We start from the raw sequence: 15,768 nt of genomic DNA, 5'->3' as shown, positions 1-15,768 counted from the left end.
GACAGAGCAAGACTTTGTCTCAAAAAACAAAAAAGAAGGCGGGACCTCGTACCATGTGGCCCCATCTGCAAGACCGAAGGGACCTTGGGGCAGGGGCACTCGGCTTGGCCCTCTCGCTGGCCTGCCGAGGGGCAGGCACCTCCCTGCAGGGTCTGGGCCTCACAGGCCTGCGCTGGCCTCTGTGGTTGCAGGGGAGGGATGGCCAATCTGCCTGTGAGTTCCTGCAGGTGTTGCAGGATGGCTCCGATCACGGTGTGTCCTGGCACCTGTGGCTGCCCTGGGAGTGTCCTCTTCCGTGTACAGGCCGGATGCTGTGAGAGCTCTGGGTGAAAGTCGCTAGGCCTCCTGGGGTGGCCATCTGAGCTGGGATTCGAACCCAGGACTCCAAGCTCAGGAGTCTATATAGTATTCCTCCCAATCCCTGGGGGATATGTTCCAAGACCCCAAATCGATGCCTGAAACTGAGCCCTAAATATGTTTCGTTTCTTTTCTTTCTTCCTTTCCTTCCTTTCCTTCTCTTTTTCTTTCCCTTCCTCCCTCCCTCCTTTCCTTTATTTCCTTCCTCCTTTCCTCCCTTTCTAATTTTATTTTTTTTTATTTTTTTTTTTTTTATACGGAGTCCTGCTGTCTCCCAGGCTGGAGTGCAGTGGCACGATCTCGGCTCACTGCAAGCTCCGCCTCCTGGGTTCACACCATTCTCCGGTCTCAGCCTCCCAAGTAGCTGGGACTACAGGCGCCTGGCTAATTTTTTGTATTTTTAGTAGAGACAGGGTTTCACCGTGTTAGCCAAGATGAGTCTCGATCTCCTGACCTCATGATCCGCCCGCCTCGGCCTCCCAAAGTGCTGGAATTACAGGCGTCAGCCACTGCGCCTGGCCTAATTTATTTATTTTTAAGACAAGGTCTTATTCCGTTGCCCAGACCGGAGTACAGTGGCATGATCATGGCTCACTGCAACCTTGACCTCCCACACTCAAGCAATCATCCCTCAGCCTCCTGTGTGGCTGAGACTACAGATGTGCACTATCACGCCGAGCTAATTTTTTGATTTGTTTGCAGAGATGAGGTCCCACTGTATTGCCCAGACTGGTCGATAACTCCTGGGCTCAAGCCATCCTCCTGCCTTGGCCTCCCAAAGTGCTGGGTTAACAGGTGTGAGTCACCGTGCCTAATTGATACTGGTTTTTCGATCTCATAACCAGGAGGCTACTAAGTGACAAATGAGTGGGCGTGGAGGGATTGGTGTGTCCAGCATGGCTCTGCTGGACAAAGGGGTGATTCATGACCCTGGGCGCGACAGAGAGGGACGGAGCAAGGCGGTCCAAGATTTCATCATGCTCCTCAGAACAGCACGCAATTTAAAACTTATGAATTGCTTATTTCTGGAATTTTCCATTTAATATGTTTGAACTGTGGAAACCTCGGAAAGAAACTTTGACTAAGCGGGGACTACTGTACTCTCAACTGACTCTCACCTCTGCTGTCCCCCTCTCATGTCATAATGTTGGCCTCCTGTTTGTTGTCTCTATCTCGGGACAGGAGGTGACAGAGCTTTTGCTGGGAGAGAGCACTGAGTGGGTGACCCTTGCGTGCAGGTGAGCAAGTGAATTCTTTTTGGGTTTTTTTTTTTTTTTTTCTTAGACGGAGTTTCGCTCTGTCACCCAGGCTGGAGTGCAGTGGTGCAATCTGACTCACTTCAGCCTCCACTTCCCAGGTTCAAGCCATTCTCCTGCCTCAGCCTCCCGAGTAGCTGGGATTGCAGGCATGCGCCGCCACGCCGGGCTAATTTTTTGTATTTTTAGTACAGACGGTGTTTCTCCATATTGGTCAGGCTGGTCTTGAACTCCCGACCTCAGGTGATCCGCCCATCTCGGCCTCCCAAAGTGCTGGAATTACAGGTGTGAGCCACCGCCCCCCCCTCCTTTTTTTTTTTTTTTTTTTTTGAGACGGAGTCTCGCTCTGTGGCCCAGGCTGGAGTGCAGTGGCCAGATCTCAGCTCACTACAAGCTCCGCCTCCTGGGTTTACGCCATTCTCCTGCCTCAGCCTCCCGAACAGCTGGGACTACAGGCGCCCACCACCTTGCCCGGCTAGTTTTTTGTATTTTTTAGTAGAGACGGGGTTTCACTGTGTTCGCCAGGATGGTCTCGATCTCCTGACCTCGTGATCCGCCCGTCTCGGCCTCCCAAAGTGCTGGGATTACAGGCTTGAGCCACCGTGCCTGGCCCCTCCTTTCTTTTTGAATAGTCCTGGCACAGTTGCCAAAGATGAGTTGACCATATATGTATGGGTTTATTTCTGCATCAGTTCCAATCATTTATTTATATGTCTATCCTTATGCCAATATCACACTGTTCTGATTACTTTTTTTAGTAAGTTTGAAATGAGAAAGTATGAGTCCTCCTATTCAAGATTGTTTTGGCTATTTGGGGGTCATTTGCAATTTATTATGAATTTTAGGATCAATTTGTCAATTTCAACAAAAACACTGTAAATTTGAAAGGGATTACATTGCATCTGTAGACCAATTTGTGGAGTACTGCCATCTTAACAATATTATGCTTTCCAATCCATGAACGTGGAAGTCTTACCATTTATTTAGATCATCTTTAGTATTTTTTTCAGCAAAGTTTTAGTTCTTTCGCTTGTTTTGAGACAGGGTCTCACTCTACTGCCCAGGCTGGAGTGGAGTGGCAGGAACATAACTCACTGCAGCCTTAGCCTCCTGGGTTCAAGTGATCTTCCCATCACAGCCTCCCAAGTAGCTGGGACCACAGGCAGCTGCCACCAGGTCCAGCCTTGGCTTCCCAAAGTGCTGGGATTACAGGTGTGAGCCACCAAGCCCAGCTACAGCTCTCAATGAACAAGGTCTTGTACTTCTTTCATTACATTTATTCCTGCTTTATTCTTTATGATGCTAAGGTAAATGGAATCGTTTTCTTAATTTGCTACTGATTTTAAAATCCACTACCTGTGTGAGTTGAACTGTGCTTACACACGTCACTGAAATGTCCCACTCTCAAAAGTGGCCCTGCCTCCCCAGGTCCACCAGGCCTTCTTCCACTTCCAGCCCTCTGTCCAGGCAAGAACTCGACTGGAGGCCTTTCTGGGCACTCAGAGGTACACAACAGCACACTAGGAGCGTTAGCTGAAGAAATTCAACAGGCATGGCCGGGCGCGGTAGCTCTTGCCTGAATGCTACTACTTTGGGAGGCCGAGGCGGGAAAATCGCTCGAACCCAGGAGTTCAAGACCAGCCTAGACCATATACATATGGAGCCCGTCCCTCCGGAAAAAGTAAAAAAAAAAAAAAAAAAAAAAAAAATTCAACAAGCATATTTTCATCCCCTACTTTTTTCTGAGATGGAGTCTTGCTCTGTCGCCCGAGCTGGAGTGCAGTGGCATGATCTCAGCTCACTGCAACCTCCGCCTCCGGGGTTCAAGCGATTCTCCTGCCTCAGCCTCCCGAGTAGCTGGGATTACAGGCACGCGCCACTACACCGGCTAATTTTTTAAATTTTTAGTAGAGACGGGATGTCACCATGTTGGCCAGGCTGGTCTCGAACTCCCGACCTCGGGTGATCCGCCCACTTCGGCTTCCCAAAGGGCTGGGATTACAAGCATGAACCACTGTGCTCGGCCTCAAACCCTACTTTGTGCCAGGCATAGTTCAGGAAGCTTACGAGGCATTAAGTGAAAAAAACAATATCCCTAAGTTTATAGGGCTTATATTTTAATTAATGGGGGTGGACAACAACTAGCAACAAGATAAATGTTTACAGGTGCAGGAATTTTAAAACTCAAAATACGCCCGCCTCCAGAAAATCCCTGCCACCTCGAAAGGACGTCCTCTTCTTGAGCTCCCCTCTCTGGCCCTCCCTGATACCGCAAGATTGAGCATTCAGGCACTGGCTTCCCGAACTCACTTGGGCTCAGGCACAGCAGACAAAGATTCAATGGGTAGGGCCGGACCGACTACCCGACCCTCGCGGTGCTTCACTTGCCTCATTGCGCATGTACCAAAGGCAATCGCCCAAAGTACTGGAAACCAAGCGGTAGGGCCGGCCCTTGCGCAGGCGTACTAGCGGCAGTCGGGAGCGCTTCCGCCTCCCCACCGCCGCCCTCGCCATGGCCGCCTCGGCCCTGGGCCTCATCTCGGTGTTCTCGAGCCCCCAGGAGCTGGGTGCGTCGCTAGCGCAGCTGGTGGCCCAGCGCGCAGCATGCTGCCTGGCGGGGGCCCGCGCCCGTTTCGCGCTCGGCCTGTCGGGCGGGAGCCTCGTCTCGATGCTAGCCCGCGAGTTGCCCGCCGCTGTCGCCCCTGCCGGGCCAGTCAGCCTAGCGCGCTGGACGCTGGGCTTCTGCGACGAGCGCCTCGTGCCCTTCGATCACTCCGAGAGCACGTACGGCCTCTACCGGGTGAGAGCTACGGGGGCCGCCGGGGGTCACGCCGAGAGGGCCACAGCTGCCACCTACACCCCAGCTACGGAGGCCGCCGGGGGCCATGCCGAGAGGGCCTGCACCTCGGTTACGGGGGCCGCTGGGAGTCACGCCGAGAGGGCCGCGCCCACTGCCTGCACCTCGGCTACGGGGGCCACTGGGTATCATGCCAAGAGGGCCGTGCCCACTGCCTGCACCTCGGCTACGGGGGCCACTGGGAGTCACGCCGAGAGGGCCGCGCCCACTGCCTGCCCCTCGACTACGTGGGCCGCTGGGGGTCATGCCAAGAAGGCCGCGCCCACCGCTTGCACCTCGGCTACGGGGCTCCTGGGGGGTCATGCCGAGAGGGCCACGCCCACTGCCTGCACCTCGGCTACGGGGGCCGCTGGGGGTCTTGCCGACCGGGCTCGCCCTCCGCCTGAACCCCGCCTACAGTGGGTCCCGCAGGATCTCGCTGCGCCCTCTGCATTTATCTGGGCAGGGCTAGAAATGGTCTACTTGTAGTCCGTCTTCATGCTTCATCTGGTGGCCAGGCAGAGGGAACGGCGCGGGCAAGGGCCTGGAATGGAATCCGAGTGGCCCATGTCAATACGATGCCCATAACTCAGCGGACGGGAGCACGAGGAATCAGGTGTAGAGCCTGAGTCTCGGGGTCATGATCTCTAACCCCGGCGAGTTCTCGAGGATCCCTGGGCAGCTTTGCTGCTCTGATGGCTGTGCTTCCAGGCTCTTTATCTTTGGCCTTGAGCCTAAGGATTCTATAGAACCAGGAACGCGCTCTTTTTATAGACAGGGAAACTGAGGCTTGGAGGACCCTTGGTCTGGCCGAGGGAAGAGTGGGAGGGGCGGGCTCAAAGACCAGGGACCTCAAGTCACCTGAGCCTGGCAGTGTCAAGGGACACCCCATGCTGGGTGTATCGTCTTCTCTTTGCATAATCTTGAGCTGATGATGGGTTTGTGGGTTTTTTATTAATAAGAAAAAAGGCTTACTGAATGCTTTATATGCATCAATTCATGAATCCCTACCACAGCCTATGCGATGTTACACCCATTTCACAGATGGAGAAACTGAGGCCAGAAGAGGAGAGTTTACCTGCCCAAGGCATCTAGTGACCAGAGGGGCAGCCAGGGTGTGACCCTGCCTCATCTGACTTCGTAGTTGGGTACACATTTAATTTCCACCTTCCTGTGTGTTTTCCAAAAGCATCATTAAAAAGCGGGTTTTGCCCGGGCGTGGTGGCTCACGCCTGTAATCCCAGCACTTTGGGAGGCTGAGGTGGGTGGATCACCTGAGGTCAGGATTTCGAGACCAGCCTGGCCAACGTGGCAAAACCCCGTCTCTACTAAAAAAAAAAAATACAAAAATTGGCTGGGCACGGTGGCTAACACTTGTAATCCCAGCACTTTGGGAGGCTGAGGCAGGCAGATCACAAGGTCAGGAGTTTGAGACCAACGTGACCAATATGGTGAAACCTGTTTCTACTAAAAATACAAAAATTAGCCAGGTGTGGTGGTGCGTGCCTGTAATCCCAGCTGCTTGGGAGACTGAGGCAGGAGAATCACTTGAACCCGGGTGGTGGAGATTGCAGTGAGCTGAGATCAGGCTATTACACTCCAACCTGGGCAACAGAGCGAGACTTTGTCTTAAAGGAAAAAAAAGCAGGTTTTTGGCTGGGTGTGGTGGCTCGTGCCTGTAATCCCAGCACTTTGGGAGGCCGAGGAGGGCGGATCTCCTGAGGTCAGGTGTTGGAGACCAGCCTAGCCAACATGGTGAGACCCCATCTCTACTAAAAATACAAAAGTTAGCTGGGTGTGGTGGCGCGTGCCTGTAATCCCAGCTACGGGGAGGTTGAGGCAGGAGAATCACTTGAATGTAGGAGCAGTGAGCTGAAATCGTGCCACTGCACTCCAGCCTGGGCGACAGTTGAGACTATGTCTCTAAATAAATAAATAAATAAATAAATGTGAAATGCTGCAGAGTGCTAGGGAATAGGGAGTGGGCATTCATCAAGGGCTATGGGGTGGGGAGTCCTGAGAAGGTGCCATTTGAGCTGAGAGCTGGAGCACGTGCAGGAGCTGGCCATGGTCAAGCTGCAGCAAGAGGGCTCAGCCAAGGCCAAGGCTGTGTGATGGGAACAAATCTGGAGCCAGGACTTGCTCCTTCTTCCAGTTCTCTGTGAGGGGAATTGTATTGGTTCCCTAGGGCTACATAACAAATGACCACAAACTGAGCGGCTTAAAACCACAGGAATTTATTCTCTCACCGTTCCAGAGGCCAGAAGTCTGAAATCAAGGTGTTGATGGGGTCATGCCCCATCTGAAAGCTCTTTGGGAGGATCCTTCATTTTCTTTCATTTGGCTTGGGGTCACATCATTCCAGTTCCTGCCTCTGTCTGCACATGGCCTTCTCGGATTCTGTGTGTCTTCTCATCTTATATAAGGATGCCAGTCATTGGATTTAGGACCTACACTAATCCACTATGACTTGTTCTTAACTAATTACATCTGGAAAGACCCTGTTTCCTTTCCATCCCTCCCTCTCTCCTTCCCTCCCTTCCCTCCCTCCCTCCCTCCTTCCTTCCTATACTTTCTTTTCTTTTCCTTTCCTTTCCTTTCTTATTTCGAGATAGGATCTTGCTGTGTTGCCCAGGCTAGAATGCAGAGGCACGATCATGGCTTACTGCAGCTTTCAACTCCTGGGCTCTATCAATCCTCCTGCCTCAGCCTCCTCATTAGCTGGGACCACAGGTGTATACCACCAGGCCCAGCTATTTTTTTTTTTTTTTTTTTTGAGTCGGGGTTTTGCCCTTGTTGCCTAGGCTGGAGTGCAATGGCACGATCTCAGCTCACCGCAACCTCTGCCTCCCGGGTTGAAGTGATTCTCCTGCTTCAACCTCCCAAGTAGCTGGGATTGCAGGCATTCACCACCACGCCCAGCTAATTTTGTATTTTTAGTAGAGACAGGGTTTCTCCATGTTGGTCAGGCTGGTCTCGAACTCTTGACCTCAGGTGATCTGCCCGCCTTGGCCTCCCAAAATGCTGGGATTACAGGCATTAGCCACCGCTTGAGGCTGCTAATTTTTTATTTTAAGTAAATATGAAGTCTCACTATGCTGCCCAGGCTGGTCTCAAACTCCTGGGCTCAACTGATTGTCCCACCTCAGCCTCCCAAAGTGCTGGGATTACAGCCGTGAGCCACCATGCCTGGCCATTTTCTGGTGTTTATAAGCCTCAGGTTTATGGTGTTTTGTGATAGCAGCCTGCATAGACTAACACAGGGAACTTGGACAAAGCAGAGCGGTCTTTCCAACTATGGATACGATTGTGTCCCTCCCCAGCTCACACACCCTCCTTGGCTCCCCAGTGCCCTCAATGTGGAGCTCATACTCCTCAGCATTCAAGGCAGTCGGCCCCTGCGTTTACTTTGTGACTCACCTTAGCATTGCCTCAGCTCACTGAGCTAGACTCTGCACAACAGTGAGGCACCGAGACATGGAAGCCGTCTCAGAGCAGATCAGGACCTCCCGGGCGCATCTCAGCGGGATAGGGCTGCAGCTTTCTCCTTGCAGGAGGCCTGACTCCAAGTGCTTTTGAGTTAAATCTGCTGCCAACTCCTCCACCATTCACAGGCCAGGGCATCTACTGTGCGTTGTCCACAAGTGCTGGGCCTGGGCAAACCTGGTCCCCACTCCCTATAGTGGGGCAGGTGCAGGCGGGGGTGGCTGCTCGGAGGAAGTGGCTTGAGGGATGTATAGGAGTTTCCCAGGCAGCGTCAGGAGGGAGGATGGGGATGAAGAAGGTCACCCTTCTCCATGGAGGGCGGTGAGGGGCTGAGTTTTATCCCAAGGGCCGTGGGACCCTGAAGGCTTTGAAACAGGACAATGGGCTGGCTGGACACGTGCAGGCTGTGACCAGGAAACCCCCCAAATACAACGGAATTGAAAGACTCCTGTAATGCTGGCCCCAGCAGGAACCACCATGATCTCGATTCACCCAGGAGAGCCGCCCTCCTCTCCAGCCCCCCAAGAGCAGCAGGGCTCCCTCTTGCCCTTGAACCTCCTGTGCCCTGAGAGGCAGCATCACCCAGGGCCTAGGATCCTGGCTTCCAGCATCCCAGAGGTGACTCACCAACCAAAGTATCACTCACCAACCGAAGGACCTTGCACAAATGCGCCAGCCTCCCCATGCCTCAGTCTCCCCATCTGTAAATGAGTGTTACGACAGTAATGTCATAGCCTCCCTGGAGGATCCAGGTGATCACGTTACTGTTGGTGACACTGTCCCTCTGTTGGCTGCAGACGCATCTTCTCTCCAGATTGCCGATCCCAGAAAGCCAGGTGATCACCATTAACCCCGAGCTGCCTGTGGAGGAGGCGGCTGAGGACTACGCCAAGAAGCTGAGACAGGTGAGCCCCAAGGAGCGGCTGCAAGGGAATCACATCCACGAAATGGCCACACCCCGGGCAACAGAGCGGCCTTCTGATTGTCACCAGCAGGAACTGCCCCAGGGATAACTGGCAGATCCCTTTGAGGCATCCCCTCTTCAAGGCCACAGCCCTGCCCTGGGAAACCTGAAGGCCACTTAGCCTCTGTTGCCCAGGTAACAGGCCTGGGTCCTCACATCTTGGTGAAATATGATGGGTGTGGCTTTGATCACAGGCTAGGTTGAGCACAGTTTCCTGTGTTACAGCTACTTGTATTTCATTCATTTCATTCATTCTTTGTTGTTTTGTTTTTTTTTTTTTTTTTTTTGAGACGGAGTATCACTTTGTCACCCAGGCTGGAGTGCAGTGGCGCAATCTTGGCTCACTGCAAGCTCCACCTCTCGGGTTCATGCTATTCTCCTGCCTCAGCCTCCTGAGTAGCTGGGACTACAGATGCCCACCACCGCACCCGGCTAATTTTTTATATTTTTTTAGTAGAGACAGGGTTTCACCATGTTAGCCAAGATGGTCTCGATCTCCTGACCTCATGATCCACCCATCTCGGCCTCCCAAAGTGCTGGGATTACAGGTGTGAGCCACCGTGCCCGGCCTTTTTTTTTGAGACGGAGTCTCACTCTGTCACCTAGGCTGGAGTGCAGTGATGCAATTTCGGCTCACTGCAACCTCTGCCTCCCAAGCTCAAGTAATTCTGCTTCAGCCTTCCAAGTATCTGGGACTACAGGTGCTCGCCACCATGCCTGGCTAATTTTTGTATTTTTAGTAGAGACAGCGTTTCACTATGTTGGCCAAGCTGGTCTTGAACTCCTGACCTTGTGATCCGCCCACCTCGGCCTCCTAAATTGCTGACATTTCAGGTGTGAGCCACCACACCCAGCCACAGCTACTTGTATTTTTTTTATCTGACAACGGTCTCTGTGTCCTCTGAGTCTCCCCTGCCCCTGCCACCTGCAACCTCTCAAGACTGTCTTCTCCCTACGCCCAGGCATTCCAAGGGGACTCCATCCCAGTTTTCGACCTGCTAATCCTGGGGGTGGGCCCTGATGGCCACACCTGCTCACTCTTCCCAGACCACCCCCTCCTGCAGGTGAGCACTCCAATGTGGGGTTCCGCCCTAGTCCTGAGCCCAGTCCCTAACATCTGGGACTTCCAGAGGGAGGGCCACCTGCAGAGTGGGGTGTCTAGAGCCGGGGTTCAAGTCAGCCTCCACCAGCGTACCTGCCTGCTGGGCTCAACCCTTCCAGGTCTCAGTTCAGCCCCTTAAAACAAGGACCTTAAACTACCCACCATGGGATTGTTAGGATGGGATGGAAAGGTGGCTGGACCAGGCCTGGTGTATGTAAGTGTCCAAGAAGCTGAAGTGACATTGTCCTTCTGCCTCCATCCCTGGGCTTCCTCTCCAAGGAGCGGGAGAAGATTGTGGCTCCCATCAGTGACTCCCCGAAGCCACCGCCACAGCGTGTGACCCTCACGCTACCTGTCCTGAATGCAGCACGAACTGTCATCTTTGTGGCAACCGGAGAAGGCAAGGCGGCTGTTCTGAAGGTAACAGCAGAGGGTTCTAGTCCTGGGAAGTTCATGGGCATGTGGGCCCCAGGGACAGATGATGGCCTCAGACATTATTGTGCTGAAGCATCAGATCTGAAAAAAACTCAGTCATTCTTGGGTTGAAAGGGAACTTGAAATTGCAATTAGAAAAAAATGAAAAAAAAAAAGGAAATTACAATTAAAGGCTAGTTAGATATCAACCGCTATGAAATGAACTTGATGAGATGAGGCCAGAGCTGCACTCAGGGGTAAATTAATAGCATCCAAATGCATTTTTTAAAAATTATTAAGTAGCAAACCATTGAAATAAAAATTAAGTGCTTTTCTGTAGAATTAGAAAAAGGACAATAATAGGCTGGGCACGGTGGCTCATACCTATAAGCCCAGCATTTGATAGGCCAAGGCGGGTGGATCACCTGAGGTCAGGAGTTCCAGACCAGCCTGGCCAACCTGGTGAAACCCCATCTCTGCTAAAAAAACAAAAATTATCTGGGCACAGTGGTGGGCGCCTGTAATCCCAGCTAATCCCAGCTCAGGAAGCTGAGGCAGGAGAATCACTTGAACCTGGGAGGCGGAGGTTGCAGTGAGCTGAGATCACTACTGCACTCCAGCCTGGGCGACAGAGTGAGACTCCATCTCAAAAAAAAAGAAAAAAGAAAAACTAGAAAAAGAACAATAATGTAAATCTACAAAAGTCAGTGGCAAGACTAAGTGAAATTAAAATCAGAAATTAATGAGTTAGTTAATATATTTTAAACTTTAATGGTAAGTAGATCTAAAAGATAGACAAGCTCCTGACAAGGCTAATCAAGAGAAAAGAAAGTCACGTGGTATTATGAATAAAAAGGCACAGCCGGTCATGGTGGCTCACACCTGTAATCCCAGCACTTTGGGAAGCCTGGGCGGGTGGATCACCTGAGGTCAGGAGTTCTAGACCAGCCTGGCCAACATGGTGAAACTGTCTCTATTAAAATTACAAAAATTAGCCGGGTGTGGTGGCAGGCGCCCCCAGCAACGCGGGGGGCTGAGGCAGGAGAATCGCTTGAACCCATGAGGCGGAGGTTGCAGTGAGCCGAGATCGCGCCATTGCACTCCAGCCTGGGGAACAAGATTGAGACTTTGTCTCAAAAAAAAAAAAAAAAAAAAAAGTTGGCCGGGTGTGGTGGCACTTGCCTGTAATCCCAGTTACTTGGGAGGCTGAGGCAGAAGAATCACTTGAACCTGGGAGGTGGAGGTTGCAGTAAGTCAAGATCGCATCACTGCACTCCAGCCTGGGCGACAGAGCGAGACTCCATCTCAAAAAAATAAATTAATTAAAATAGTTATAGTGGATAGAAGGGAAGGGACTTTGTCCCTGCTGTTTGGCACTAGGACAGCTGAGCTGGGCATCGTCACATTTTGAGGATACAAGAGTCTTATTTCTCCTTGGCAGGGGAGCCAGGAGAGTGCTGAGGGGCGGCGCCTGGGGTGCAGGCAGGGCTTTACTCTTCTGTCCTCTTCTGCAGCGCATTTTGGAGGACCAGGAGGAAAACCCGGTTCCTGCCGCCCTGGTCCAGCCCCACACCGGGAAACTGTGCTGGTTCTTGGACGAGGCGGCCGCCCGACTCCTGACTGTACCCTTCGAGAAGCATTCCACTTTGTAGCTGGCCAGAGGGATGCTGCAGCTGGGACCAGGCGCACGGCCCCAGGGGCTGGGCCCCTGCTGGCCGCCACGCTCTCGGTTCTCCTTTCAAAAAGCTGGTGGTGGTGCTGCTGCTGGAAGCCAACAGCATCCAGCCACCAGCCCTGCCCGGGGCTCAACACACAGGCTGTGGCTCTGGCCATCCGGATATTAAAAGGAGCGTTGCTGGAAGTCTGCACTATCTCTTGGTCTTTGATGGCAGCAGGCCTGAGGGCGCCCTGGCCCAGGTTCCGATCCACAGCCCTCATCCGTGGGGAGGAGGGTGGAGCCTGCTCCCCTGGGGCATAGCCGCCAAGGATGAATTTCCTAAGACAACAGGCTGGGCGAGGTGGCTCACGCCTGTCATCCCAGCACTTTGGGAGAATGAGGTGGGCAGATCACTTGAGGTCAGGAGTTTGAAACTAGCCTGGCCAGCATGGTGAAATCTCGTCTCTACTAAAAATACAAAAATTAGCTGGGTGTGGTGGTGCGCACCTGTAGTCCCAGCTACTTGGGAGGCTGAGGCACAACAATCACTTGAACTGGGGAGGTAGAGGTTATAGTGAGCTGAGATCGCGTCACTGCACTCCACCCTGGGTGGGTGACAGAGCGAGACTCCGTCTCCAAAAAAAAAAAAAAAAGCTGGGCATGATGGCTCACTCCACCCAGCATTTTGGGAGGCCGAGGCGGGCGGATTACCCGAGGTCAGGAGTTTGAGACCAGCCTGATCAATATGGCAAAACCCATCTCTACTGAAAATACAAAAATCAGCAGGGTGTGGTGGCATGCGCCTGTAATCCCAGCTACTTGGGTAGCTGAGACAGGAGAATTGCTTGAACTCAGGAGGCGGAGAGTGCAGTGACCAAGATTGCGCCATTGCACTCCAGCCTGGGCAACAAGAGTGAAACTCTGTCTTAAAAAAAAAAAAAAAAAGCACACACACAAATGTATTCTTTCTTATTCTCTCTTAGCTGTAGAGATCAGAAATCCAACGTCAAGGTGATGGCAGGGCTGGTTCCCTCTGGAGGCTCTGAGGCAGAGCCCATCCCAGGCCCCTCCTGTCCTTAGCATTCCTTAGCTAGTGGCCGTGTCACTCCAGTCTCCTGTCTTTACTTGGACTTCTTTCTCTTGTGTGTTCTCTCCTCCTATTTATTTATTTTTTTGAGACAGGGTCTCTGTGTGTCACCCAGGCTGGAGTGCAGTAGTGCAATCACAGCTCACTGCAGCCTCCATCTCCTGGGCTAAAGCGATCCTCTCACCTCAGCCTCCCAAGTAGCTGGCGCTACAGATGCGCACCACCACGCCTGGCTACTTTACAAATCTTTTGTAGAGACAGGATCTTGGTATGTTGTCCAGGTTGGTCGTGAATCCCTGAGATCAAGCGATCCTCCAGCCTCAGCCTGCCAAAGTGTTGGGATTACAGGCATAAGTCATTGTGCCCAGCCCTCTTCTCTTAAAAGGACACCTCTCATTGGATTTAGGATTGCTCAAGATACCAAATGAGCATTCCAAATAAGTTCCAAATAAATGCTTATTTGGAATAAGCGTTCCGAATAAGGTCACATGCTGAGTTTCCTGGGTCAGGATGTAGACATGTCCTTTGGGGGACATAAGTCAACCCTCTGCTGAGCTCCAGCTGCACTGACAGGGCCACACACTGGATTCAGCCACGCTGCAGACCTGCTCAGAGCCTTGAAAGCACCAGAGAGTCTAGTTTCCACGTGCTGGGCTCCTGCACATTTTCCCAGAGCGCATCTGCTCATGGCCCACGCTTCAGCTTTCTCCGGGCCCCAGGGATGACAGTGTGGGAGGCTGGTGAGTGCATGGGGGCTGCCCAGCCATGCGCAGGCTTCTGCTGGGGGATCCAGAGGAGGCACCCGGCTGAGCAGGAGGTGGGAATTGAAACCTACGCAGAGGCGGCTGTGCGGGGTGAGAGTGGAGCCGAAACCACAGAAAGTGAAGTTTCCTTCAACATCTTGTCCCGGTGGGCCACTCAGATGTGAGAGTGAGGAAGTGGGACGGGGCCTGACCGGAAGGAGGTTGGTAAACAGCAAAGAGAGCTGAGTATAAGCTCAGCTGTGGGCCTGGGTGAGGGCAGGTGGCCATGGCCCCCAGAGCCGCAGGCACAGGGCTGAGAAGCGAAGGGAAATTGAGCAGCCAGCGCAGGGACCCCACATAGATGGTTCTGCCTGGAGCTGTCACCATCTCCTACCCTTCCCGAGAGTGACAACTCTTCCTGCTCCGTTTTGCCTTTGGAGTGAAATCCACCCATCCCACAAGGCTCCACGTGGCCCCTTTCACCTCCCCCTCTCCCCAGCAACATCAGCCCCTCACTCAGTCTCCCTGCAGCACACCCACTTCTGCTGTTCCTGGAGCCCGCTGAGCACATTCCCACCCCAGGGCCTTTGCCTGTGCTGAGCCTGCTGCCTGATATCTCCTTTCCTGCAGCTTTTTGCATGACTTGGACCCTCGCTTTCTTTTTTGGGGGGACACCATCTTGCTGTGTTGTCCAGGCTGGAGTGCAGTGTTGTGATCTCAGCTCACTGCAACCTCCACCTCATGGATTCACATGATTCTCCTGCCTCGGCCTCCCAAGTAGTTGGTTCTACAGGCACCTGCCACCACTCCCAGCTAATTTTGGTATTTTTAGTAGAAACATCAAGTTTCACCATACTGGCCAGGCTGGTCTCGAACTCCTGACCTCAAGTGATCCACTTGCCTCGACCTCCCGTGCTGGGATTACAGGCATGAACCACAGAGCCCGACTCCTTGCTTCCTTTCATTTAGGTCTTTGGTAACATCACCTCCATGACCCCTCCATGCCCATCCTGTATCCCTTCCTGTTGCATTTTTCTTCCTTGCCCGTCTCATAATCTGATGGTTTTCTTTTTTCTTTTTTTTTGAGATACAGTCTCGCCCTGTTGCTCAGGCTGCAGTGCAGTGGTCCGATTTGAGCTCATTGCAACCTCCACCTCCTGGGTTCAAGTGATTCTCCTGACTCAGCCTCCTGAGTAGCTAGGATTACAGGCGCCCACCATGACGCCCAGCTATTTTTGTATTTTTAGTAGAGACAGGGTTTCACCATGTTGGCCAGGCTGGTCTCGAATTCCTGACCTCAGGTGATCTACCTGCCTTGGCCTCCCAAAATGCTGGGATGACAGGCTTGAGCCACAATGACCGGCTGAAAAAAACATAATTTTGTTCTTTTTTTTTTTGAGATGGAGTCTCGCTCTGTCACCCAAGCTGGAGTGCATGGTGCAATCTCGGCTAACTGCAAGCTCCGCCTCCCAGGTTCACACCATTCTCCTGCCTCAGTCTCCCAAGTAGCTGGGACTACAGGCGCCTGCCACCATGCCCGACTAATTTTTTGTATTTTCAGTACAGACGGGGTTTCACTGTGTTAGCCAGGATGGTCTCAATCTCCTGACCTCATGATCCGCCTTCCTTGGCCTCCCAGAGTGCTGGGATTACAGGTGTGAGCCACCACACCTGGCCAAAACATAAATTTTTTTTTTTTTCTTTTTGAGACGGAGTCTCGCTCTGTTGCCCAGGCTGGAGTGCAGTGGCCGGATCTCAGCTCACTGCAAGCTCCGCCTCCCGGGTTGATGCCATTCTTCTGCCTCAGCCTCCCGAGTAGCTGGGACTACAGGCGCCCGCCACCTTGCCCGGCTAGTTTTTTTGTAT

At 52.7% G+C, this 15,768-nt stretch overlaps 1 protein-coding gene across 1 annotated transcript; it reads left to right on the top strand.

Moving 5' to 3' along the window:
* The first annotated feature begins 4,071 nt into the window (after positions 1-4,071).
* PGLS (6-phosphogluconolactonase) lies at positions 4,072-12,276 on the top strand. The gene is made up of 5 exons (XM_023229721.2): positions 4,072-4,413; positions 8,733-8,840; positions 9,862-9,963; positions 10,281-10,421; positions 11,930-12,276. Exons 1-5 carry the CDS (start codon positions 4,126-4,128, stop codon positions 12,065-12,067), a joined length of 777 nt encoding a protein of 258 aa, XP_023085489.1. The 5' UTR covers positions 4,072-4,125; the 3' UTR covers positions 12,068-12,276.
* The last annotated feature ends 3,492 nt before the right edge of the window (positions 12,277-15,768 follow it).

Source organism: Piliocolobus tephrosceles, chromosome 21 (genome assembly GCF_002776525.5).
Source record: "Piliocolobus tephrosceles isolate RC106 chromosome 21, ASM277652v3, whole genome shotgun sequence".
NCBI lineage: Eukaryota > Metazoa > Chordata > Mammalia > Primates > Cercopithecidae > Piliocolobus > Piliocolobus tephrosceles.
Note: the sequence above shows the minus strand (reverse complement) of the source record. Positions and strands in the feature narration are given on the sequence as shown.

What these genes read in the sequence shown, in the direction of transcription:
- PGLS (XM_023229721.2), top strand. Translation starts at nt 4,126, where the DNA reads ATGGCCGCCTCGGCCCTGGGCCTCATCTCGGTGTTCTCGAGCCCCCAG. An exon ending in GCACGTACGGCCTCTACCGG is followed by an intron (nt 4,414 to 8,732) that starts GTGAGAGCTACG and finishes TGTTGGCTGCAG; the next exon opens with ACGCATCTTCTCTCCAGATT. An exon ending in CAGACCACCCCCTCCTGCAG is followed by an intron (nt 9,964 to 10,280) that starts GTGAGCACTCCA and finishes TTCCTCTCCAAG; the next exon opens with GAGCGGGAGAAGATTGTGGC.